At 50.3% G+C, this 25,639-nt stretch overlaps 1 protein-coding gene across 1 annotated transcript in view; it reads right to left on the bottom strand.

Moving 5' to 3' along the window:
- The window catches only part of SNED1 (sushi, nidogen and EGF like domains 1), a 135,166-nt gene that overhangs the window by 67,636 nt on the left and 41,891 nt on the right, over window positions 1-25,639 (bottom strand). Inside the window, exons 2-6 of the mRNA XM_065410982.1 lie at window positions 17,221-17,508; window positions 9,308-9,448; window positions 7,500-7,662; window positions 3,760-3,885; window positions 2,439-2,552 (exon numbers count right to left, since the gene is read on the bottom strand). Of these exons, the coding sequence (XP_065267054.1) occupies window positions 2,439-2,552; window positions 3,760-3,885; window positions 7,500-7,662; window positions 9,308-9,448; window positions 17,221-17,508 (832 nt within the window). The remainder of the gene's footprint in view (window positions 1-2,438; window positions 2,553-3,759; window positions 3,886-7,499; window positions 7,663-9,307; window positions 9,449-17,220; window positions 17,509-25,639) is intronic.

The raw sequence follows: 25,639 nt of genomic DNA, 5'->3' as shown, positions 1-25,639 counted from the left end.
TTATGGAGCAGTACTGGCCTTGGAGTCTAGGCAGCTGGACCACAGGATCTGACATGCTGAGAAGGGGAACTAGACAGCGGGGAACTGTACCTTGGAAGGGTTCCAGAGAAGCCAGACTTAGAGACAGAGTCTGGACACTGCTCAGACTTAGTAGGCTTGGAAGCACATGAGATCCAAAGGTTGGATCCAATACAGCAGCCTGGTGTCCAACTGCAAGGGAGAACTCAGCCGGGGCTGTAATATCTTCTTGCTCTCTAGAGAATGCCGACCACTTCCCGTCCCAAGGGATCAGGAAATCAGGCAGGATGGCTGAGGACACGGACACTGATGTGTCCAGACTTGAATAGCTCAGAGCTAAGCTTCTGTTCTTTGTTTTAAGATCTCTGAGAACTAAGCGAATGGGTCTCCCCTTTAGATACAGCTCTGTAGAGGCTTACACAGGCTTATTTATAAGATGGCTGATTTTTCAGTAGGTTGGTTCAGAATTTCCCTCGCTGTTTATTGGCTTAGTTGTCCCAGGGCACATAAGATACCCTCACCAGCATGGAGGCTGGGGTGTCTTGATGGGGTTCCATGACAAAGGATGCTGAGGACCATGTTGGGTGCTGAGCACTCTTGAAACTCTGCCCCTTATTTAGGTCTCTAAAGGGAAGCTGAGCTCTTCTGAAAATCTGGTTCCGATTGTGGGTGCTGAGAACTTGAACATCTGCCCTTGAGCTCTTGAAATATGGCCCTTGCTGCCATCCTCATGCCCAGAGGAGTCTACACGTGTCACATGACTGGGTGGATATGCTAGTTCCTGATTACATTGCTGTTTGGATTAGCATCGACTCAGTACGACAAGGGCTGTATCCAAAGCTCACTGAAGTCAGGGGAAAGGTTCCCATTGACTTCAAAGGGCTCTGGATCAAACCTGAACTGGTGAAAGTCTTGCAGAGAGCAGGGCCACTTGCATTCTAATTAAACAGCACATAGCTTGTTTCACTAAGCAGGACCTACTGACAGTGGAGGGGGCTTCAAAATGACTTGCTGACGTGCACTGTGCTAACACCCAGACTGCTCAGAAATGCGCCATCAGTGTCAGATAAGAGGCACTTGCAGCCACACCAGTTTCATTTGGATTTGCAAGGTCCAAATCCAGGATGCATGTAGCTCTTTACAGGGAGCTCAGAACTGCTTCTGGACCATGCCATTGAGCTCGGTGGGTATTTCTTTAAGCCAGTTGAGGGTCCCTGCTGGATAAAAACTACAGAGCACTAACCGGCCTCAAGAGCCAGATCCTGCCCCTTCGTGCAGCCGCACTTCGTTCCACAAGAAGCCCATTGATTCAGTGGGGTTATTTGCAGAGGTAGGTATTACTCAATGGAGAGTTGGGGATGGGGAGGATCTGACCCTAACTCTTCAGGGGAGCCAAAGGGAGTTGCCCAGCCCCAGCCTTGTCCCTCACACTCATAAGAACATAAGAACGGCCATACTGGGTCAGACCAATGGTCCGTCTAGCCCAGTATCCTCCGCCTGACTGTGGCTGGTGCCAGATGCTTCAGAGGGAATGAACAGAACAAAGCAATTATTGAGTGACCCATCCCCAGTAATCCACTCCCAGCATTTGGCAGTCAGAGGCTTAGGGATGCCTATAGCATGGGGTTGCATCCCTGCCCATCTTGGCTAATAGCCATGGATGGACCTATCCTCCATGAATGTATCCAGTTCTTTTTTGAATCCAGTTATGCTTTTGGCCTTCACAACATCCCCTGGCAGTGAGTTCCACAGGCTGCCTGTCCGCTCTGTAAGGTACGTCCAGTTATCCCCCTCTGTCAGAGGGGGAACTGACAGTGGGAGGTTAAAGGCCCATTCCAATCACTCTTACCCATGCTGATTGGTGCCTCCCTCCGGGAGTGTTCCTATTTATGTCACAGAGAGTTAGGATGGGAGAACATAGTGCTAGGCGACTTGTCCAAGGCCCCAGCAGGAGTCAGTGTCAGAGCTGGGATCAGAACTCAGGAGTTCCTATCTCCCCATCCCATTATCCTGCCTCTAGACTAGAACTGGAAGCCGAGCCTTAGAATACAATCAATGCAGGCTTTGTGTGTTTCCACTCCACCAATTTGCACGCAGAAGACTTCACTGGGAGAGCATTTCCATGTTCCCATGGAAAAGGCCTGAACCAAAGCCCTGTGCAGCCAAAGGAAGTCTTTCCATTGGCCGGAATAGCTGTTGAATCCAGCTGCATGTGCAGAAAGCGAGCCAGTGCCCAGAGTCCGTCCCAGGTGGGCAGACACCGGTGGAGGTCCCTCACCCCAAGTTCCCATGTGTGAACAGAATGAAGGATCCTCTCCCAGAGTGCACTGAGTTTGTACTGTCTCAGCCAAGCTGTATTTGGTTTTTAGCCCATCAGCAATGCATTGTGGGCCACATGTCTACTGGGCAGCCCAACGCACCTGTCTCACACATGGCTCCTTTGAACCCTGGTGGGCACTGACAGCTGAAGCTGTTGATGCCGTTGATGCAGGTGGCACTGTTCTGACATGGGTGGGAAAGACACTCATCCACATCTGAAAGAGAACAGAGGTGGAGTCGAGGGTTAGGGGCACGTGACACTCCCCCTGTGGCGAGGGGAAAAGCAGCAAAGAAACATGGAACACCAGAGCGGCCCCATGGCCAGGAGGGCTCACCGACATAGGTGGTGGGTATAACAGGCTAGGGGAGGCTTACGGGAGGCTAAGCCTCCCCTGGCAAAGCCGCCGCCGCCACCCCACCGCCAGACGCCTGGGCCATGGTTGCCTTGACTGCACTCCACCTCTTCCCCTCCCTTCTCTACCCCTTCCTTGAGGCCTCCACCGCCCGCCGCTGCCTGGGGCCTCGCAGTGGAGCGGCGTGGAGGAGAGGAGGGAAATGGAGAGTGCAAGAGGTAGGGGCCTTGGGGGAAAAGGGGATGTGGAGGAGAGGAGGGACACGGCAAGTGGCAGTTGGGGGGGGGGCAAGTGGGGAGGGCAAGGGGCCATGGGCAGAAGAGGCAGGACAGGGAGCTAGCTTCCCACAAGGGAAGCCTGCTGCCCATGCTCACTAATGCTCCACGTGGCATGGAGCGCCCCATGGCCTGGGGCAGAACAGAGCCACAGACAGACTCTGCTTCACCCCCCCCCAACTGTCCCCATTTCCATCATACGTCAGCCACAGACTATGGAGGCCATAAGGGTGAGCAGGGCATCGCTGGCATGTTCTCTTCTCATGTTCTGTGGCTGGCTGACCAGAAAGCATCATTCCATCCCAGGGATCTCTTCCTGTTCTCAGACTCTGTGGTACATATACAGGCCCCATTCCTATGGTACCCAAGCGCCTCCCAATCATTAATTATTTAACCTTGCAACCCACCCGAGAGGCAGTGCAGTGCCATTATCCCCATTGTACAGATGGGGAACTGAGGCACAAAGAGACTAAGTGACTTGTCCAAGATTCTACAGGCAGTCTGAGGCAGAGCACAAAAACTGAACCCAGGTCTCCTGAGTCCTACGCTAACACCCTAGCCACTAGACCATCCTTCCTATGGAACAGAAGTGCCCTTTTGTTGGATAATTGTTCCTGGGACTGGGAGAATTTTCTTCTTCCCGGAGGGAGCTAAGCAGCATAGGATAATGGCAGTTAGTTTGAGGCAGGTCTCCAGAAGGGAAGACGCTAACATGGAGGTGCAAGCTTCAGAGGGAGGAGAAATGTTTGTACCCCATCAACGTGTCCATGCAGGACGGCACAGAGAGCACTTACCAAGATGACATCTCTTGCCCGTGAAGCCTGCAAGGCAGGAGCAGGAGTAGGAGGGATTTCCCGTGATGCAGTCCTCAATACACTTCCCCCCATTCAAACAGGGGCGTAATGTAAAACACACGGAGGCTGCAAACCAAGGTAGCACACCTTTTAATGGAAGAGAACACGCGCCACAGGACTCCTACAACATGTCTTAGCAACAATAGCATTGGACTGAACCAACTTCCTCCTGCATCCCCAGGAACTTCCAGCCCCAGCCATGGCATACAGTGCCACTGGCTTTTAAATATATCTGTTTGGTTTGTTTCAGTGCATTTATTTGGCAACACATTCTGGCTATAGTACTCATATGGCCCCTGTTACTATGGTGTCTGGGCACCTCACAGTCTTTAATGTAGCTATCCTCACAGCACCTCTGGGAGGCATGGCAGAGCTGTTATCCCCATTGTACAGATGGGGAACTGAGGCACAGACTGGCTAGGGGCCTCTCTATATGGGACATATACCAGTATAAATCTCAGGGGGCTGTTGGCCCCTCACTGAAACTTAGTGGGGTTTTTGGTCAGCCCTCTCCCAGTACCAAAAGAAAGGGGAAGGGACGAAGAGAAATCAGAATCCTGAGACTGACAGTCTCCAGGGCCAATGGGGAGAGGCCAACACTCCAGGTCAGCCTGATTGACATAGCAGGCAGGCCAATGAGGGAGTCAGGAGGCCAGAGCCCATCCTATGTGTGAGCGGGAGCTGCCTGAGCCAGAGTAGGGCAGAACTAAGGGGAGAGCAGCAGCCAGGGCTGAGCTGGGGGCAGAGCAGCAGCACTGAGCCAGAGGAGGCAGAGCTGGGAAGCTGGAAGCTGGCGCTGAACAGACCATCCACGCCAATGGGGAGCTAGGGTTGAGCTACAGCGGGGGCTGCAGGCCCAGAGTTGGGGAGCAGATGCCGGCTGAGCCACAAGTAACACCGGAGCCGAGCATGGCTAGCAGCTGTGGAGAGTGAGGGGAGCCCTTGGCAGAGGGCCCAGCGCAGGGAGACGTCGCCGGACAAGAGGCCTTGCAGGCCTGACTCAAAGGTGGGAAATGATCCCAATGGGAGGGGCGCTACTGGGGAGAGGGGTCCCTGCCAACTAGCGCCTGAGGGCGTGTAGCCACTGCCAGAGCGGGGTCTGATCCACGGTGTCACCGCAGAACAGCCAGGGCCTGGGGGGAGGCCTGGGACGGGTGAGGAACAGACTGTGACCTTCCCTTACATCCCAGAGAGGGCTGGTTGTGGTATCCCCACGCCCACAGGGCGGGGTCCTTGTTTGCTTTAACCTTTCCCATTTCTTTCCTTATTTTTATTACATTTTCTGTTTGCTGACTTGTATTTGGTTTGAACTTAATGTAGTGCTGACTAGGCCAGGGACATGGCCGGTGTGAAGCGAGCACCCCGGAGTGGGGACACCTTAGCCCCTATCCTAAGTGACCATGATAAGACTGGGGGTTCAGCCTCCCAGGAATCCTGGGCCCAGCCTTGTCGGGGTTATGAGGACTCTGCCACACGGGAGGGAGGAAGGGGAGTCCTTGAGGTCAGGCAGGCCTCTGGGTAAAGGAAGTGGGAGTGAGGACTCAGATCCATTCGCTAGCTGATTCCACCGGGGTAGTGCAGAAGCTAGGAAAGTTCCCCACAATAGCAGGACCATCCCCCTGCTTACATAAGGTATGGTGCAACTCTGAAGTGCAGTAGTTATTGTGATGAATTGGGGGTTCTGTGTGTACCACTTCTGAATTTTGGATGATTTTGTGAAATTGTCTCATGAAATGACCATGTCATGTATGTATCTGAATCCCTCATGAGCTGGCTGTGTAGCATCATAGCTCTGCCAGGTGAGAGACAATGGTGAATGATCAGCATTCAGTGCTCTCTATTCAAAGTACACCTTGGGACAATGCATTTGCTCTGCCTGGGAGAAGGCAATTCCTCCTCTTGTCTCATGGATGTATGTGTATGTGTGTGCGCGTGTGGGGATTGGAAGTAACGAATGTCACCAAATGGCAGAACAAAAGAAGCAGGTGACCCCAGCAGGAGTCTATAAGGGGACTCACAGGAGGGAGGGTGAGCTGGGGGTGAGAGCCATTTTGTACCAGATGACGCTGAGGGAGGCTGCTGCAGGGGCAGGGCAGGCAATGGGATGGAGGACTCTGCCTGCCTGAATAGAGATGATCCCCCAAGGGAAGAGTGAGCTAGTGAGGGACATTGCGTTTAGGGTGCTTTATTGTTTTGGGTGCTCTGTGCTTTACCAGATTAAATATAAAGAGTATAAAGATGTTAGATTGTAGTACCAAGTGTGTGTGTGTGTGTGTGTACTTCACAACTTCTCCGTGCCCCAGAGAGAGTGACACCCCAGAGAGAGTGACACCCCTCCCACAGAACTCCTCCCCAAAGGAGTCCTTTGGGGAGGAGTTCTGTGGGAGGGGTGTGTTTGAGCATGGAGCAGTCGAAGGGTCAGGGCTAGGTGCTGGACAGCAGGTTCCACCCCTCGGAAGAGGGGTGCTGGATAGAAGGTCTGCGCCCTCACAGTGTTATCTGGGGCAATGGCTGAACTCCAGTCAGGCTCCAGGAGCTTGAAACACCCCAGGGATCCAGAGGACAGAGGCTTGGATTCCCCTCACAGCAATCCTAGTGGGTGGGTGCTTGCTAGGACCTGTGAGCGTTATACCCTGTCACTCCCCATGCGGATGCTCTCATTCCAATATAAGAGTGGCTGACAGTGGCCTTTTTACAGTTTAGCTTATGTCGCTTTGGGAGCCACACAACTATACCCATATAATTTCTCATGTAAACAAACCTTAAGTGACTTGTCCAAGGTAACACAAGCAGAATAGGGAATTGAACCTGGCTCTCCCAGGTCCTTCCTCTTATATTTCTTCCTTATTCCACCTTGCTTATTCCTTTTTCAGTTGTCCTGCTGGAATTCCCCATTTCCCATTAGTTTTCCCATTGTTTTCCTATTTTTAAGAGACATTGAGCCCAAATTTAAATCCCGGGCACTCAAGAGAGAGACCTTCATTCCAGCACCCACAGTGGTTATGTACATCTCTGAATCTCATCAGCAAGAGACATTTATCACCTCCCCCCTTATCAAACACATTCATAATGGTGAATACTTCACTCCCGACACCACACAGTTGTCTCTTCCCCAATGCAGAGAGGGCCAACAGGCCAAATGCAGCCCTAGGAGAAGCAGGCACAACTCCATTCATTGCAACAGAGCCCTGCCTTGCTTAAGGGAGTTGAATTTGGCCTGACATCGTTAGCCCTTTTCTCATTAAAGATGTAGCCTTATTGTTCTATGGTGCACCCCTTCAAGGGCGAGAGCAGCCTTCCCATGAGCAAACACAGTGAGCCACTCAGCCATGGTATAGGAGGACAACTCCCATCAACCTCAGCAAGAGGTGTATGGCCTTGAACTTGGCTCAGCCAGTGCGTGGTACAGTAACCACCTCACTTTGCTTGGTACTCTGGCCTTATATCAATGCATCCAGTATTCCGCTGGCCATTTATTTTACTGCAGCCATTCATTGGGCTGGTGGTTGATAGGATTTCCTCCCACAATACCCTTAGCTCTTTTTCCTGATAAGTCCCTCTGCATGGCTGCTCTCTTCCCACTTTTCATGGGCACTGGCATTACCCAGGGAAAGAAGGAGAACCCAGTGAAGGGAGTGAAGAATTGTTTGTTTAAACAAACCTAACTGCTGTCCTCTTACTTGTGTTGTTGCAGCCCCCCACTTGCACCTGGGCATCATCGATTCTGAACACCCAGCGCCCGGGGATACCCACATTTGTAGTCATCTCCACGTCGACAATGTCATCGGTGCGGGATCCGGGGATGTTGAAGTAACGCTTTCCATCACCAGCATTGAAACCTGCCTAGGAAGACAAGGGCGGAAAGTGAAAACTCTAGTGGGGGGAAGGGAAAGAGACCGGGATGCCTCGTTTCCACCATGGTCCAGCACCCTGAGAAGAAGAAATCCACAAGGAATAAAAAAGGGAAGAAGTTGGTTTCTTTGACTGCTGTTTATTTCACTATCATCTCACTATTAGCTTATGCTCTGGGGGTGCTGGCCACATGTATACAAGGCACAGCACAACAAGGCCCTGGAAATAGTGTTGTCTAGTGGTTAAGGCACAGTACTAGGACTCAGAAGACCTAAGTTTTAATCCTGGCTCTGCCACTGATCTAGCCACCTGAGTACCATTGTATGCAGGTGGCTAGGCCGTGCTGCCAGCTCTCACTGCTATTTTTAGCATGCTAGCTCCATCAAAGCTAGTGCATGTACATCTACCTGCCTGGAAATTACACCTCCCAGTGCACTGCAGGCGTATCCTGCATGTCTGCACAGCACCCAGCACAACAAAGCCCTGATCTCAGCTGGGCCTTCTAGGAACACAAACAACAATGTAAGGAGTACACAATCCTGGCTGGTTGGAAGTCCTGCATGGCTGTACACAGAATGGTTATGAATAAAAAGCAGGAAACAGGGCCGGTCTACCTACTGACGACAGCTTTAAAAGAAAGGTAATTCAAAGGCCTGCCCATTGAAACACTCCTCCTGCATGACTCAACATAGCAGCCTCAGCAAACAGAAGTATTCGTTGCCTTAGCAATCTCCTCATGTTGATGACTCACTCCTTGGAAAAAGCATGTGACATCTATTCTATTTTCATTCTCCTCTGCACCTGGCATTGTGTGTGCAGGTTGAGCCCAGACAAATTTTGGACGGAAATAAGTCCAGGGGAACAGCTCTGCTCGCATAGGCCAAGCAGGCTCCTTTGCCATGTGGAGTCCTGCTGTTCCTACACAGAGCCCAGCCACTGTGTCTCACTCTGAGTGGCTGCAGCTCACTCTTGCAAACTCACTAACAAACTACCACTGGGTGAGACTTTTCTGAGACTTCCCTTCTCTTTGGCCAGTGTTAGGGTGGGGTGTTCCTGGAGCACTGTCCGCCTTCCAAGGCATGTGGTTACTGCTCTGTTTACAGCCATAAAATCCGCACTTTTGAATTCTGGGATTTGAAATGTGTCCGTTTCCTTTACACCTGCGATTTCCTGCTTTCTGGAGACTCTCAAACGAGAGCAGGCAACGGGCCAAGGACAGAGCAACTGGTGGGAAATTCACACATCCGAACGGGCACTGATTTAAAAAAAACACCACCACCCCACCACACAGGGCTGGAATAAAAATACAATGGAAAGCTATGCTTGCTGCAGCAGCTGCTCTTGAAGTCTGAGGTTAAGAAGGAAAGGAATTAAGAGGCATTGGCCAATGTAAAGAACTGTGGTTTTGCTATAACAAAGCCCCCTATATGGACTTCGCATCAAGGAGGGAGAGAACACATGGGTATTTAAGAACTTCAAAAAAAAAAAAAAAACCCACCATCAACATTTCCTCAGTTGCTTCATGATCCTGGCAAGAAATTAATAATATAGTAAAAGAAATAGCACCAGGAAGCTCTGAAGACTTACGGTGCTAGGCATTAGAAAGGAAGCAGCATCTGCAATGGGCAGAGCTTACCTGTGCTGCGATGCCTCCCAGGCCAGCAAAATCTCCCCCGCTACTGGCATGCATGCCTGTGGTCCAAGTGATAGACTCATAGTTGAAGATGGTAAAGGAGAGTTTACTGTCAGTGATGAGGACAATCTGGAAGGTGTTTACCTACAAGAGCAGGAGAAACATCCAGGTTAAGGGCAGGGCCGGCTCCAGGCACCAGCCCACCAAGCGTGTGCTTGGGGTGGCGCCTGGAGGGGGGTGGCGCGGCGGGGCGCTCCGGCCTGAGAGCGGGGCCGCGACTGGGCTTGCCGCCCTCCCCGCGGCGCTCTGGCCGCTAGGGAGAGCAGAGAGCCCCGGCTGGGCTCGCTGCCCTCCTCCCGGTGCTCTGGCCGCTGGGGGCTCTCCGCCCTCCCCCCGGCGCTCTGGCCGCCGGGGAGAGCGGAGAGCCCCGGCCGGGCTCGCCGCCCTCCCCCCAGCGCTCTGGCCGCCGGGGAGAGCGGAGAGCCCCGGCCGGGCTCGCCGCCCTCCCCCCAGCGCTCTGGCCGCCGGGGACAGCGGAGAGCCCCGGCCGGGCTCACCACCCTCCTCCCGGCGCTCTGGCCGCCGGGGGCTCTCCGCCCTCCCCCCGGCGCTCCGGCCGGTTGCGGACTGCGGGCCCGCGGCCGGGCTCGGCGCCCTCCCCTGCCGCAATGGGCGGGGGGGGAGGGGACGGCCGGTGGCCTTTTTGCCTAGGGCGGCAAAAAAGCCAGAGCCGGCCCTGGTTAAGGGAGGAGGAGCTAGAGCAGAGGAGGGAGACTGGCAGAGGAAGAAATAGCTGGGAATGGAGAGAAAATAGACTGACCCGTTTGAATTGGACTGTTTAGTTTGGGAGAACTCATTGGAGAAAGACACTTTGCCTTTAGAAAGGACTAAAGCTAGTGGAATCTGTTCAGGTGGAACATTTTGCCATTAGAAAATGGGGTTTTGTTGACACTGAATTTTTTCCATGGGAAAAGATAGATTTCCACAGAATGTTCCATCAAGAAAATCAATTAGATGTTTTGTTTCGTTTTGCATTGACCTTAAGCATTGAGTCTTCTTGCATTGCTGCTGCAGTGCCTTATGGGAATTGTAGTTCCAGGTCCTTGGTGCCTGCATTCTAACCTATGGACCCTGCTCCCTGGCTGGACTACATCTCCCATGATGCACTGCAGTCTCTGCTTGTGGAATGTCAAAACATTTCATTTCAATTGACACGTTTTGACAGTCCTGAATTGAAACTCTTTGGAACTTTTCATTGTGTAAAAAGCTTTGATATTTAGACTTTTTTGTCCTGATTTGGGATGAAAACAAATGTTGATTTATCAACACTCTCCACGGGATGGCAATTCCATTTTTCAATCAGCTCTCAGGAATTCAGTGTACAAAAAACTAAAGAGGAATCCTGGAATGGAGTGTTTTACATGGAAAGCGAGATTAACGATGGGATTATTTAGTCTTGGGAGGAGACTATTAAAAGGGGACATGATCAAAGCATATGAATTAGGGCTTGAGCGGAAAGATAAGGACACCTTTAGGTTCTCTAGGATTTGTGGGTACTCAACCCCTCTGAGAATAAAGCCACTTATTTAGGTACCTAAATTTGGGTTTGGATGCTTAGATCTTGGAACCAAAACCTAAACATGTTGGCCAAGGGTTATTATTAAGTGATGGCTATAAAATAAGGATTACTATAAAAAAAAAGTATCTGAGGTCACTGGGCAGATCAGAATAAGATGACACAGATCTAAATTAAGAAGGAAGAATTTAGGGTCAGATTTTCAAAAGCCAACATTAATTCTCTGATTAACATGTGTGCAACTCCCAGTGCACGCACTCTTTGCGTCCTTGCGCAAGTCGGGGGTTTAGACAGACAAACCTCAGTCGGCACACCCACTGGAAGCTGAGAACACTGGGATTTTCACACCAGTTTGGGGCACACAAAAGGTAGATTTTGACAGTTTGGTATTATGTCACAGGGAGGGTATTGAATAGGTGGAACAGACTTGCCACTGAAGTAAAGAATTATCACTGCATCTAAGGCTATGGCTACACTATGGACCTTACAGCGGCACAGCTGTACTGCTGCAGCTGCGCCACTGTAAGGTCTCCTGTGTAGCTGCTCTATGCCGGCAGGAGAGAGCTCTCCCGCTGGCATAATTAAACACCCCCAACAACTGGCGGTAGCTGTGTTGGCAGGAGACGCTCTCCCACTGACATAGCGCTGTCCACGGTGGTGCTTCTGTCAGTGACACTTATGTTGGTCAAGGGTGTGTTTTTTCACAGCCCTGCCCAACAAAAGTTATGCCAACAAACATACTAGTGTAGACATAGCCTAAGAGTGAAAACTGGATGACGACATCAAGTTGAGTTAAAAGAGATGGTGTTTGGAAGTAACCACTCACTCTCTGGGGGGCAGGGGCAGGAAGGAATTTTTCATTGGTCAGGATTTTGCCATCCAATTAGATGGGGCAGTTTTTTTGTAAACCTTCCTTGTCACAATAAGGGTACAGTAAAATATATAACTAATCTAAAGAGGTAGAACCCAGCTGGCTCGGTTGTCACCCGAGTGTTTCAGGGATCACAGGACCATGGTTTGGTTCTGGCCCTCTACATGTCACTGTTGTTTGTGAGACAGAAACAATGAAAGAGACAGGCAGACAGGGTCAGAGATGACACTTGCTTCTTGGGCCAGTGGAGACTAAGAGCATGATGGCATCATTGCAGATAGCTATGTAGAGTGGCTGGCTAAGGAAGGGGACACACTAAGCCAGCAGCAGCACTGAGAAACTATGGAGAAAGCTGAGTGCAGTCCTCCTGGCTTTGCTTGTGATTCGTTGGGGCCTGTTATTTTCCTTGTTGGACCTGTCCTGTAGTAGGTGACTTCTTAAAACTACAATACCAACCTGTGGAAGTGAGGAAACAGATTGACAGAGCGAGACGGGTACCCAGAAGTCACCTACTACAGGACAGGTCCAACAAGGAAAATAACAGAATACCACTGGCCATCACGTACAGCCCCCAGCTAAAACCTCTCCAGCACATCATCAACGAACTACAACCTACCCTGGAAAACGATCCCTCACTCTCACAGACCTTGGGAAGCAGGCCAGTCCTTGCTTACAGACAGCCCCCCCCCCAACCTGAAGCAAATACTCACCAGCAACTACACTCCACACCACAGAAACACTAACCCAGGAACCAATCCCTGTAACAAACCTTGTGCCTACTCTGTCCCCATCTCTACTCTAGCAACACCATCAGAGGACCTAACCACATGAGCCACACCATCAGGAACTCATTCACCTGCACATCTACTAATGTGATATATGCCATCATGTGCCAGCAGTGCCCCTCTGCCATGTACATTGGCCAAACCGGACAGTCTCTACGTAAAAGAATAAATGGACACAAATCAGACATCAGGAATGGTAACATACAAAAGCCAGTAGGAGAACACTTCAATCTCCCTGGACATTCAATAACAGATTTTAAAGTAGCCATCCTTCAACAAAAAACCTTCAAAAACAGACTTCAAAGAGAAACTGCAGAGCTACAATTCATTTGTAAATTTAACACCATTAATTTGGGCTTGAATAGGGACTGGCTCACTACAAAAGCAATTTTCCTTTTTTTGGTATTGACACCTCATCAATTATTGGGAGTGAACCACATCCACCCTGATTGAATTGGCCCTGTCAACACTGGTTCTCCACTTGTAAGGTAACTCCCTTCTCTTCATGTGTTAGTATATTTATGCCTGTATCTGTAATTTTCACTCCATGCATCTGAAGAAGTGGGCTTTTTACCCACGAAAGCTTATGCCCAAATAAATCTGTTAGTCTTTAAGGTGCCACCGGACTCCTTGTTGTTTTAATCATTCTTGTGGCTCCAATTTATCAGTGTCCTTGAATTGTGCACACCAGAACCGGACACAGTATAACAGCAGCAGTTGCACAAGATTCCTCCTGTTTATGCATCCCAGGAGCACACTAGCTCTTTTGGCACAGCATCACACTGGGAACTCGTGTTCAGCTGATTATCCACCACAACCTCCAAATCTTTTCAGAGTCACTGCTTCTCAGGATAGAGCCCCCCATCCTGTAAGTGTGGCCTGCATTCTTTGTTCCTAGATGTATACAATTAAGTTTAGCAGTGTTAAAACACATATTGTTTGTTTGTTTGTCCCCACCTTACCAAGCGATCCAGATCTCTCTGAATCAGTGACCTGTCCACTTCATTATTTACCACTCCAAGTTTTGTCATCTGCAAACTTTATCAGTGATGATTTGATTTTATGTTTTCTTCTAGATCATTGATAAAAATGTTAAACCATGTAGGGCTAAGAACTGATCCATGTGGGACTCCACTGGAAACACACCCACTTGATGACAATTGTCTGCTTACAGTTACATTTTGAGACCTATCAGTTAGCCACTTTTCAATCCATTTAATGTGTGCCATGTTAATTTTATATAGTTCTAGTTTTTTAATCAAAATGTCATGTGATACCAAGTCAAATGCCTTATAGAAGTCTACAGTGTTGTTGTAGCCGTGTTGGTTCCAAGATACTAGAAAGAGAGTAGGTGAGGTAATATCTTTGATTGAACCAATGTCTATTGGTAAGAGAGACAAGCTTTCAAGCTTACACAGAGCTCTTCTTCAAGTCTGGGAAACAGACTCAGAGTGTCACAGCTAAATACCAGTTGGATCAGATTGTTTAGCACAAGCATAGCCAGCCTTCCAGGATTGTCCTGGAATCACCAGGAATTAAAGATTATGTCATGTGATGAAACCTCCAGGAATACATCCAACCAAAACTGGCAAACCTATGCATAGGTGGCACATGACTCTTGCGTTTGGGGAGGCTGGGCGCGAGCACCAGAAGCTCCCTAGAAGTGTGTGTGGGGGGGCCCACCAGTGCAAGAACTGTGGTCCTGCCTCCTTTCCATCCTGGCTGTGCCCCAAGACCCCACCCCCATTCTGCCTTTTCCCACCCCGTTCCACCTCTTCCCCTGAGGCTCCCCGCACTTGCCACTTGCTCCTCTCTGCCCCCTCCCCTGAGGCCCCCCACCCACTGCCAGCGGCGTATTATCGTTTAGGCCGACAAGGCCTAGGCCTAGGGCGGCAAATTTGCAGGGGCGGCAAATTTATAATAGCAGCATTTTGGTAATCGCGGCATCAGTGACGCCACGATTCTACCAATCATAGCGCATATTGAAACCACCAATGACGGCGCAACGCCATTTAGTAAACATACTCACGAGAATCCTAAATGTTAATAATATGACCGGAAGGAAGAAATTAAGCAGTTCTCAGTTTTGGATCCATGCGCGGTCCCGTGCTATAAGCGAAATCGCGCTATACAGATGCATGTTCAAGCAAGGGTCCGCTGTACTTGTAATTCTATTTATAATAAAACTTGTAAATGTTCAATTATTTTAATGATATTTAGATTCATTTTAGTTCAAACGAATTTGTAAAAAAACTAAAACAAGTTAATATGGGGCCGGGGGCGGCAATTATTTCAGGGCTAGGAGCGGCAAAATCATCAATCCGCCACACCCCGCCGCTTCCTCCTTTCAACCCCCTCCTGCCTTAAGAGTGAACGATGGTGGGTGGGGGAAGGGGGTGGAGAAGAGTGAGCAGCAGACAGGGGGGCCTTGTGGGAAGAGGTGGAACAAAGGCGGGAAGAGGCTGAGTGCAGGCGGGGCATCAGTGGGAAGAGGCACAGCATGAGTGGGGCCACGGGGGAAGAGGCTGAGTGGAAGCAGGGCCTCAGGGTGGAAAGGGGGCGGAGCGCAGGCGGGGCCACAGTCCAGACACCATTGGCCCCTCCACTTCTTGGGAGCTTCCAGCGATGGTGCTCCAAAGGCAGCGGATGGCGTGCCTCCAAAGGGAGGTGTGCTGCAGCTGGCATTTCTTGCCCCGTTTGGGGAGGCTTAGCCTCCCCAAGCATCTTATCCCCACATAGTTAACATATTTCAAGGGACACCATTCAAGGTGAAGTGGCCCGTTAACTCCCCTCCAGGTGTAGGGGAAAAGGAAGTGAGGCAGCTTGGGGGGGCTGTTAGTAGGCTACATACCAGGGGTTGGCAACCTTTCAGAAGTGGTGTGCCGAGTCTTCATTTATTCACTCTAATTTAAAGTTTTGCATGCCAGTAATACATTTTAACATTTTTAGAAGGTCTCTTTCTATAAGTCTATAATATATAACAAAACTATTGTTGTATGTAAAAGTAAATAAGGTTTTTAAAATGTTTAAGAAGCTTCATTTAAAATTAAATTAAAATGCAGAGCCCCCCGGACCGGTTTCCAGGACCCGGGCAGTGTGAGTGCCACTGAAAATCAGCTCGCGTGCCGCCTTTGGCATGCGTGCCATAGGTTGCCTACCCCTGCTACATACGAATTCATAACTTTGCTAGACACTTAAAACCATGGACTGAACAGGTAGACTGGATTTATGGCTCATTACAACAATCTGTAACCCATTAACAACTCCTCCCACCTGCCTTCCCCCTTTTCTTCCCCCTCTCTGAATGGTGGAGCATTAACAGGCCACTGCACCTTGAATGGTCCCTTGAAATATGTGTTAAATCCTTATGCTAAGCAATCTGTTCCACCTTGTATTTAGCTGTGACCTGTGATGCTCTGAGTACCTTTCCCAGACCTGAAGAGCAGCTCTGTGTGAGCTCGAAAGCTTGTCTCTTTCACTAACAGAAGCTGGTCCAATAAAACATATGAACTCACTCGCCTTGTCTGTCTCAAAGAAGTCTAAGCATATTATGTCAACATTTTTACCTTTATCAATCAAACTTGTAATCTCATCAAAAAAAGATATCAAGCTAGTTTAACGGGCTCTGTTTTCCATACATCTATGTTGATTTGCATTAATTACATTATCCTCCTTTAATTCCTTATTAATCGAGTCCCGTATCAGCTGCTCCATTATTTTGCCCGGGATCGATGTCTGGCTGACAGACCTATAATTACCCTGGTCGCCCTGTTTATCCTTTTTAAAAATTGACACATCGTTAGTTTTCTTCCAGAACTTCCCTAGTACTCCAAGACTTATTGAAAATCAGCATTAATGGGCCAGCGAGCTCCTCAGCCAGCTCTTTTAAAATTCTTGGATGCAACTTATCTGGATCTGCTAGTTTAAAAATGTCTAACTTTAGTAGTTTCTGTTCAATATCCTCCAGAGATACTAGAGGAATAGAAAGAGATCACCATATGATGAGACTATATCATCTGTTTTTTCCCCACATACAGAAGAGAAATATTTTTGGATCACTTCTGCCTTTTCTGCATTATTATCAATAATTCTACCATTTCCATCTAGTAATGGACCAATACCTTTGTCAGGATTCTTTTTGTTCCTAATATATTTTTAAAATTGCTTCTTATTGTCCTTAACTCTGCTGGTCATACATTTCTTCTTATGTCCCTTTGGTTCCCTTATCAATTTTCTACAATTCCTAACTTCTGATTTATATTTGTTACTATTAACTTCCCTCTTCTTCCATTTTATGTATGTATATATATATATATATTTTATTGCTGTCTTCACTTCTGCTCTAAATCAGGTCAATTTTTTAACCAATAGGTCATCTTCCTCAATTGTGGGATTGTAACTTTTTAGGCATGTAATAAGGTGTTCTTAAATTATTCCAAATTATCACTCACATTTTTCTGATGAAATTTCTGATATAAACTCCCTCATTAATATCCGCAGTTCCTTAGTTCCTAAGTGCAGCTGTGCAGGTGAGAGGAGTCTGCCTTTGAGTTCTAGACTCTGAGAGGTCTTAGCTAGGTCAAATTTAATTACTTTGGGCAACTCAGAGAGCATAATCTAGGACTCCATACCTTGACCCTTTCCCATCCCATCCTCCACCCAGCATTGAATGCCAACAACTCACTGGAGAAAAGGAACTTCCTCCAAAGAAGGTCACCCGGTGCCAGGTGGCCACAAAAACCCATACGGCAGAGAACTCCAGGAATTCAGGGAAATACTGTCCGATGTCCTTGGTGGCTCTCTCCAAGATGGTCTGGTCCTTACTTTCCCGGTAATACACTTCACCTGCCCGTCGGTTATCCACATCAGCCCAGAAAGCTGCTACCACACGCCGGTCTTTGGAGATTGGGAAAGCGACTGGCGTAAACTGGGAAACCTCCTTCAAGAAAGAGATGATTCCATTGTTGTTTACCTATTAGGGGAAGAAGAACAATTAGACATGGCAGAAAGAGACAGCCAGTGTGAGAGAGGAAGCATTTCCCAGTGGGTAGGGCACTAGCCTAGGAATTGGGAGATCTGGGTGCAGTTCCCTGCTTTGCCACAGACTTCCTATGTGATCTTGGGCAAGTCACTTAGACCAGTGGTTCTCAAACTAGGGCCACCGCTTGTTCAGGGAAAGCCCCTGCCAGGCCAGGCCGGTTTGTTTACCTGCCACGTCTGCAGGTTCGGCCGATCACAGCTCCCAGTGGCTGCGGTTCGCCGCTCCAGGCCAATGGGAGCTGCAGGAAGCGCGCGGGCTGAGGGACTTACTGGCCGCCGCTTCCCGCCGCCCCAATTGGCCTGGAGCGGTGAACCGCGGCCACTGGGAGCTGCAATCGGCCGAACCTGCGGACACGGCAGGTAAACAAACCGGCCGGCCTGCCAGGGGCTTTCCCTGAACAAGCAGCGGCCCTAGTTTGAGAACCACTGACTTAGACTATCTGTGCCTCAGTTCTCTGTCTGTACAATGGGGTGATAGGAAAGCGACTGGCGTAAACTGGGAAAGCCCCGCCTCCCAGGAATGTTGTAAAGATTGTGAGGTGCTCATTACTATGGTAATGAGGGCCATATACGTACCTTAGATACACAGATCAGGGCCAAAGAGCCTGACATAAACCATTCCCTACAAGCTGTTGAGTGACTCTTTCATGCTTTGACCTTCTGGAGTAGACAGCTGCCTTTCCTTGCTGTGGCTGACTGAATGGCCTGATGGCTGCAGGGCATGGGCTGGATTCTTATTTTAGAGAGTTTTTCCATAAACATTTGAGCTTTTCCCCTTCCTGCCCTTTGAAGCACAGACTGCCCCTCACTTAGGTGCTGATGGGCTGCAGATGAAAAACGGCGTGCTGAGGCCCTGCCAGGGAATGGCTGCCCCTCCCTGCCACCCCCTCGCTCTGCTGTCCGCCTTGCCCCTCGCTGGCTGTGACTGAGGGGCGGGTTGCAAAGCCATAGCCTGGGGGTCTGGGAAGGAGGACAGAACAAACCGGGCTCTGTTCTCCTGCCGGAGATGGGCCAGAGGAAGGAGCAACAGCTGAGAAAACTGCAGCAGCCACAGCCGTTTAAACAAACAGCGCCCAGTTCACTTGGGTCGTTTGCGCGTTGCCGGGAGGGAAGGCGTTGGTGCCAGCGGAACTGGCTTTCACTTCCTCGCTTTAAATAGGCTGGGATTCATCTTGAAGTGTGAGGGAGAGGTTTTCTTTCTCTCCCTGTTCAAGGCTGGCTGCTGGGATGGGGATCGGCCCAGCAGCCGCTGCAGCACAGCAGAGAGCTGCTCAGCCCTTTCACACTCAGATCCCCACAGACGTCTCAGTGCTGACCTGCTGCACTCGACCCTGCTCTCCAGCCCCAGGCTCCCCAGCTGCACACCTGAACCTCAGACATCTCTGCCGTGCCAGAGCTGGGCCTCCTGCTGCCCTGCTGATCCCTGGCAGTCCTGACCCACACCCGTTAGTCTAGTACTGAGTCCCACAGAGCGCTGCATCATGGCACAGCTTTGCCAACACCCCCAAGTGACAGGAGCAAAACCAATCTCATCTCACCTTTGATGTGAGGCCAATCAAATCCTGAGGCTACTAATAGGAGAGAGCAATGCATTCCCTTATATCATCAGCCCATCGCTCGACAGTGTTCTGTGCACGACCCAGCAGCAATGCCAGCTGCTACCAGTTCCGTCTAGGCTGCTCCAAGGCTGCGCTCAGCTTTCAGCAATGCCTGCTAGAAAGTCGGATTTGGGCTTTGCTGCCACAGGGTGGAGAGGCTGGTGCATTTGCCTTACCTCCTTTCCAGCTCTGAATTTCTGGAGCAGCCCCATGGCCTCCTCCAAGTCCAAACAGATTCTTCCTGACAGCCACAGGGCAAGGAGCAGAGGTATTACAAAGGAGCCCCTCGCTCTCCATCAGTGGCATTGCTTGTATGTCTCAGCTCTTTTGGCATATGCCTCTCCTTTAGTGACAGCTGGAGTGTCTGTCACTGAGCCCTGCACCCTCCACCACCCAACAGGAACCAGAGAACACTTAACGAAGCCAAAGAGTCGCAGGAGGGCAGCGTCCATGGACTCCAGTGGCAATTCCATCAGGGTGTAACCGATGGGAGAACTGGACCGTACGTGTTCTCAGCGCACAGAAGGGTTCCGCTCCTGCATGGGAAACCCTCATTACGGCCAAAAGGGAGTTTTGCCTGCACAGGATCAGACCCTGAAACGCAAATACACTGGTGTCCCAAGACATCAGTCAGGAGCCGGAACTACTGGGGGCTCAAACGACACACAATAGTAATCAATCAAATAACCATAATAATACCCCACTCTTAGCTAGCACTTTCCGGGGTAGACCCCAACAGTGCCTTACAAGGTGGTCAGTATCACTATGCCCGTTTTACAGATGGGGAAACCGAGGCACATATGGCGAAGGGACTTGCCCAAGCAGGCAAGAGCTAGCAACAGAGCCCAGGGCTCGTTAGTCCTAGTCCGTGTCCTAGCCACTAGGCCAAGCTACCTTCCAAAGAGGCAGTACATTTTCCCAGCATATTCCCCCCACCTCATCAAAACCAACCAGCAACCATGACTTCCAGGATGGTCAGGCATGGCTCATGGCTTCAACTTGGCAGCCCATTGTATTCCAGGGTCACTTGCTTTTTTAAGTTGGCCTTCCAAAGAATTAATTAGTGATGGCTAGAGACCACCTCCTGGCCCACGTCAAGCTAGCAGAATGGAGCACAGCACTGCTTTAATGCCGCAAGAGGCCAATGATGTGATTCCTCAAGAGCAGAGACCCATTCCCACATCATGTTAATAGGCTTTCCTCCTTCTGGAGTTTAACCCCGGGCAGGCAGGGAGAGGCCAAGAATGGGGATTGGGGTCTTGATCATCCCTGGCTGGGGGTGGGGGAAGTGTAGCTGCTGGGGGCCCTCTGCTGCACCCCTCCCAAATGCCCTGGAGGAGATTGCTTTTGGCTGCACTGCCTGTCTCCAGGCCATGGGGTGGCAGCTCCTTTTCAGGAGAGATGGTCAGGCATCCTGCCCTGCCCCTGTCTCACTGCTTTCCCCAGGGTTATCACCACTGCCCTGATGGGCAGCTGTCCACAGAGCTGTCGGATGGGAGGGTGGAGTTACACGTCACTGCAAAATGGGTGCCTCCCCCTCAGCATAGGGGCAAGCAGCCATGGTGCCCTGCTGGGCCCCAGAGGACCTGAGGGTCCTGGAGGTGCCTTGGTTTAGAATTTGGCCCTGACAGATTGAAATAACAAGGCTTTGTTTAGAATATGGTCTAGTCCTCTTACATCCCAGGAGGAGATTGGTGTCACATGTCCCAAAGTGCTTTACTGTTCAGAACCCCTCCAGAACAAATCCCTGCAGAACTGGAAACACCATAAAAAACTGATCGGGGGCAAGAATGGGCGCTGGGGACTTGATCACCCCCGGCTGGGGGGCAGAGTGGCTGCTGTGGGTGTCTTGATGCTAGCTCTGAAAACAGAATCTTCTGGCCCTGTCATAACTATAAAGGGAAGGGTAACAGCTCTCCTGTGTACAGTACTAAAATCCCTCCTGGCCAGAGACTCCAAAATCCTTTTACCTGTAAAGGGTTAAGAAGCTCGGGTAACCTGGCTGACACCTGACCCAAAAGACCAATAAGGGGACAAGATACTTTCAAATCTTGGGGGGGGGAAAGGCTTTTGTGTGTGCTCTTTGTTTTAAGGGGTTGTTCGCTCTTGGGACTGAGAGGGACCAGACATCAATCCAGGTTCTCCCCATCTTTCTAAACAAGTCTCTCTTATTTTCAAAATTGTAAGTAAAAGCCAGACAAGGCGTCTTAGATTTACTTTGTTTTCTCAACTTGTAAATGTACCTTTTACTAGAGTGTTTATCTTTGTTTGCTATACTTTGAACCTAAGACAGAGGGGGGTCCTTTGAGCTCTTTAAGTTTGATTACCCTGTAAAGTTATTTTCCATACTGATTTTACAGAGATGATTTTTACCTTTTTCTTTAATTAAAAGCCTTCTTTTTAAGAACCTGATTGATTTCTCCTTGTCTTAAGATCCAAGGGGGTTTGGATCTGTATTCACCAGGAGTTGGTGAAAGGAAGGAGGGGGGAAGGGTCAATTTCTCCTTGTTTAAGATCCAAGGAGTTTGGATTTGTATTCACCAGGAAATTGGTGAAAAGTTTCTAAAAGCTTCCCAGGGTAGGGAATGGTGGCAGCGGACCAGAACTAAGCTGGTAGTTAAGCTTAGAAGTCCTCATGCAGGCCCCTACATTTGTACCCTAAAGTTCAAAGTGGGGATACAGCCTTGACAGGCCCAAATCAGGAAAAAGAATTCCAGCCTGGGACTCAAACTCACAAGAGGATGCCGCCAAAATGCTCCTTCTTCCCCAGCTCATAATAAGCCACATGGGCCCCAGGTCCCTATGTTCAAAGGGCGGGGAGCTGGGGAAAGCTCTTCCTTTGCTTTCTCATTCCAACACGCACACTTTCTCAGGACTATCTGCAAGGAGGGGAGGCAGCCCCATTGGGAAAGCAGCCCACAGCAAGCCCCACTTTGCTGGAAGAGTTGATGCTATGTTCCTGAAAACTCCACTGCCTCTCTTGATGGGAAAGCACAACGGTCAGCCAGTGTCAGAAGAGGGGAGAGCTTGGAGGGGACTCTGAGCACAACCTGCACAGGGAGGGGCTTGGGAAAAGTCCTGTCACATGATGCAGTCTGGGCCACTCCAACTGGCAAGAACGGTGCTCTTCACAAATTTTTTTGTTAGCCCTTGGCTAAGAGTCTTGTGTGGAAGAGACCATCTCCAATATCCAACCAGGGAGAAACTCTGCCAGAGCCTGGCAAGCTGCCCCAATTGTCCCTTCTTCTGGGTGGCTCCCACGAGGCCCTCCAGGAGCCTGCCTAGGCCTGAGCACCGCAGGTGGCATAGGAGGAGTCAGTAAGGCACACAGGACCCCACCCAGAGCTGCAGTGTCAACCAAACTCTTCTGGGCGGTGACCTTTCCCAGGACACCCTGGTAGCGAAACTGAGCTGAATAAAAACCGAGGTGCATGTGTAACCCACACACCTTCTGGGCATGGTGCTCTGTCCCATCTAGTAGCACCGAGACCACTTAGAGTTAAATGAGCCTGCTCTACAGCCTTAGCTAACAGCCATTTGGCTTTTAGTTCATGCTGTAGGGGTTCATGCACTAAGCTCCAGAGGTCCCCAGTTTGATCCTGCTCGCCGATGACCGGGGTCTGTCGGCATTACACATGCAGGAATCTTGGCTGCAGCAAGGCAAAAGAGACAAAGTATTTTATCTGCTAGCTCAAAAAGCAGCAAGTTACCATAGTCCAACCTAGATGTTACCAACATACACTTTTGGAGCTCAGCTGTGTTCCCCTCATTTCCATTCTTCTAGCCCTGGACACAGGGGCGGCTCCAGGCACCAGCGCACCAAGCGCATGCCTGGGGCGGCAAGCCGCGGGGGGCGGCCTGCCGGTCGCCGGGAGGGCGGCAGTCAGGCTGCCTTCGGCGGCATGCCTGCGGGAGGTCCGCCGGTCCCGCGGCTTTGGCGGCAATTCAGCGGCGGGTACGCCGAAGGCGCGGGACTGGTGGACCTCCCGCAGGCATGCCGCCGAATCTGCGTTACCAGCGGACCTCCCGCAGGCATGCCACAGAAGGCTGCCTGACTGCCGTGCTTGGGGCGGCAAAATACATAGAGCTGCCCCTGCCTGGACAACGTGGCCAGGTCCCAGGTAGTAACCCAGGCTAGCCGAGCCCCTCAGCTTCTCTCTTTCACTAAATTACCAACTCATTAAGACTCTTGTAATTGCTGAGAAGTTGCAGCACCCTGCTGGTCTCAGGTGGCTGAAGGGGCCAGCACGAACCCCTTTCTTCATTATTTCAGCAATGACCAGATGCAGAAGGATTATAAATGACCCCTGGCAGCTCTGCAACAACAGTCCTCTGCCACAGCAAAGCTCCGTGCTGGCGCATGGCCATTTTCTGGGAGAAAAGGTGACAAATTAGTCTCACCAATGAGAATACCAGGGTGTGCTGAGTTCAGGGAGTGCACTGTGACGGCTGCTGATCACACAGCCCCTGCCTTTGAGCCTAAGTTAGAAAAGGAGCCAACCCAGCACTGAACGTGCTGCCATGCAGCGTGCCAGTGTTTTGGAAAGAAGGTTTCACTTTCCACCCCAGAGAGAGTTTGATTAGATGTAACCATGTTGGGAAGAGGAGCCAGGCTCAGGAGAAAAGCAACCACTTGCCACCCTAGGAAGTCCCTCTTGCACTGCTAGTCCCTTGTGTGCCATGTGCACAGCTCTGGAATGGTAAAATATTCCAGGGGAAAGAAGCTTAAGCCTTGTGCAGATAAGTGCATAGCGAGAGCAAAAAGAAGGCTAGGGTCAGATCCTCAGTTGGCACAAATCAACATAGCCCTGATGACTTAAATGATTTATGCCAGCTTAGGATCTGGCCCTGAAGTGTTTGAAATACAAGAGGGTTTGACTTTATTTCTTGACCCTTTGATTAGCACTTTGGTGATTAGTCCAGAGGCAGAGTCTGAGAGTGATGGAAAGTTCTCCTAAGTCTCCTTCCTGCCTGAGTCCCTAACAGCTGCCCACATAGCACAACTCCTTCCTGACAGTGGCATCTATTTCTTGAGCAACTTAAAGCCTATCAAGTTCCCACTCTGGGTAAAATGGCAAGAAGAGACATCAAAGAAGGGATGGGTGTCTCAGCTTGGACAGCACACTGATCCTGGACCTTTGGGCCAAACTGGGATCTTTTAGATTTCAAAGAGGTCAGAAAATTTTCTCTGAACTAGACTTTGACTTTTGATGGCATGAAAGTTACAGGCCTGGGATGGTCTGTGAGAGTGAAACGGTGGGGCTGCCAAAGTAACTCACTATGCTGCAGGGCTGGGGTTTAACACATTCACCAGGAGGCAAGACCTAGCTGAAGGAAATTGAATTTGCCTTCAGGGCACATGTCTAGATTGTGTTTTCAGGGACTTGGGACTCGGGACTCATCCAGAGAGCGTGTTGGGAAGGAGGAGTGGGATCCTCAGCCAGTGCTCTTACTGACAACACAGAGCTGGGGACATTCTCCTAAATAGAAGAGCAGGAGTCAAGGTTTGTAGAAAGGAACATCAGCTTTGAGGACACATGGAAGCACTTTTCTGTACGTTTGCTTTGTTCTGCAACTAACCTTACTGGGATTTTAGTGACACATTTGTCTTGCTTACCCTAACCCAATGACTTGCTGCGTTTAGGAGGAGGCTCTATACAAGGGCAATAAGAAGCCTACCTTTGATCTGCCCAGCCTATCACACGAGGTGTAACACACACTGCTGGGGAGTTCCCACTGTGCACCGAAGAGCTACAAAACTACCAGGTGCTAGTCTAATTGTCCTTTTAAGACCTGCCTTCTTGCGTATAGGCCATGGTGTAGAGGAGACACATGCCCATACTTCCTGGAGCTGGCTGATGCACGCAGCTGAAGTGCTACAAGAAGGGTACTGAGGGAGTCAGGATAGCACGGGGCTCTGCACGGTGCTGTACAAGAAGACAGAGCTCCATGAGGCCTGATCCAGCTCCACTACGATGAATGGAAACTGGATCGAGTCATGGTCCTTGCCTTGTTTACAAGCTAATAGCCCAAACCTGGGAAGTGCTGGACACCAGTGGGGCAATGGGTGTGGAGGCACTGAGCACACTGCGCCTGGGCTGGGTCGGGCGGCTACAGCGCAGCAGGGAAAAGGGGAAGTGAACCCTGCGAAGGGTGCGCAGCTGGAAGGGGGAGAGGATTATTTCACAGGGAAAGGCGCCTTTCCACTCTGCGCTTAGGAGAGAGAGCCCATCTCCTCCAGAGAGGCCCTGCTGAAGAGAAGCATGGTTTAAGAAATGGATTCAGTGCTGTGACTTTTCCCAGCGGATGCAGCAAGAGGGCGAAAGAGGACTACAGTGCCATGCCCCTCTGTAGCGGGGTGAACACCCACTCCTGCCCTGAAGGGCTTGAAATCAGCGATGAAAGAGGGCTGCAGGGGTAAAAGCAGCCCTGGAGAGGGCTGCAGCTCTAAAAGCTGGGCTGATT

The sequence above is a fragment of the Emys orbicularis genome, chromosome 9 (assembly GCF_028017835.1).
Source record: "Emys orbicularis isolate rEmyOrb1 chromosome 9, rEmyOrb1.hap1, whole genome shotgun sequence".
Classification (NCBI taxonomy): domain Eukaryota; kingdom Metazoa; phylum Chordata; order Testudines; family Emydidae; genus Emys; species Emys orbicularis.
The sequence above is the reverse complement of the archived record's forward strand: the minus strand, read 5'-3'. Positions and strand labels throughout refer to the sequence as shown.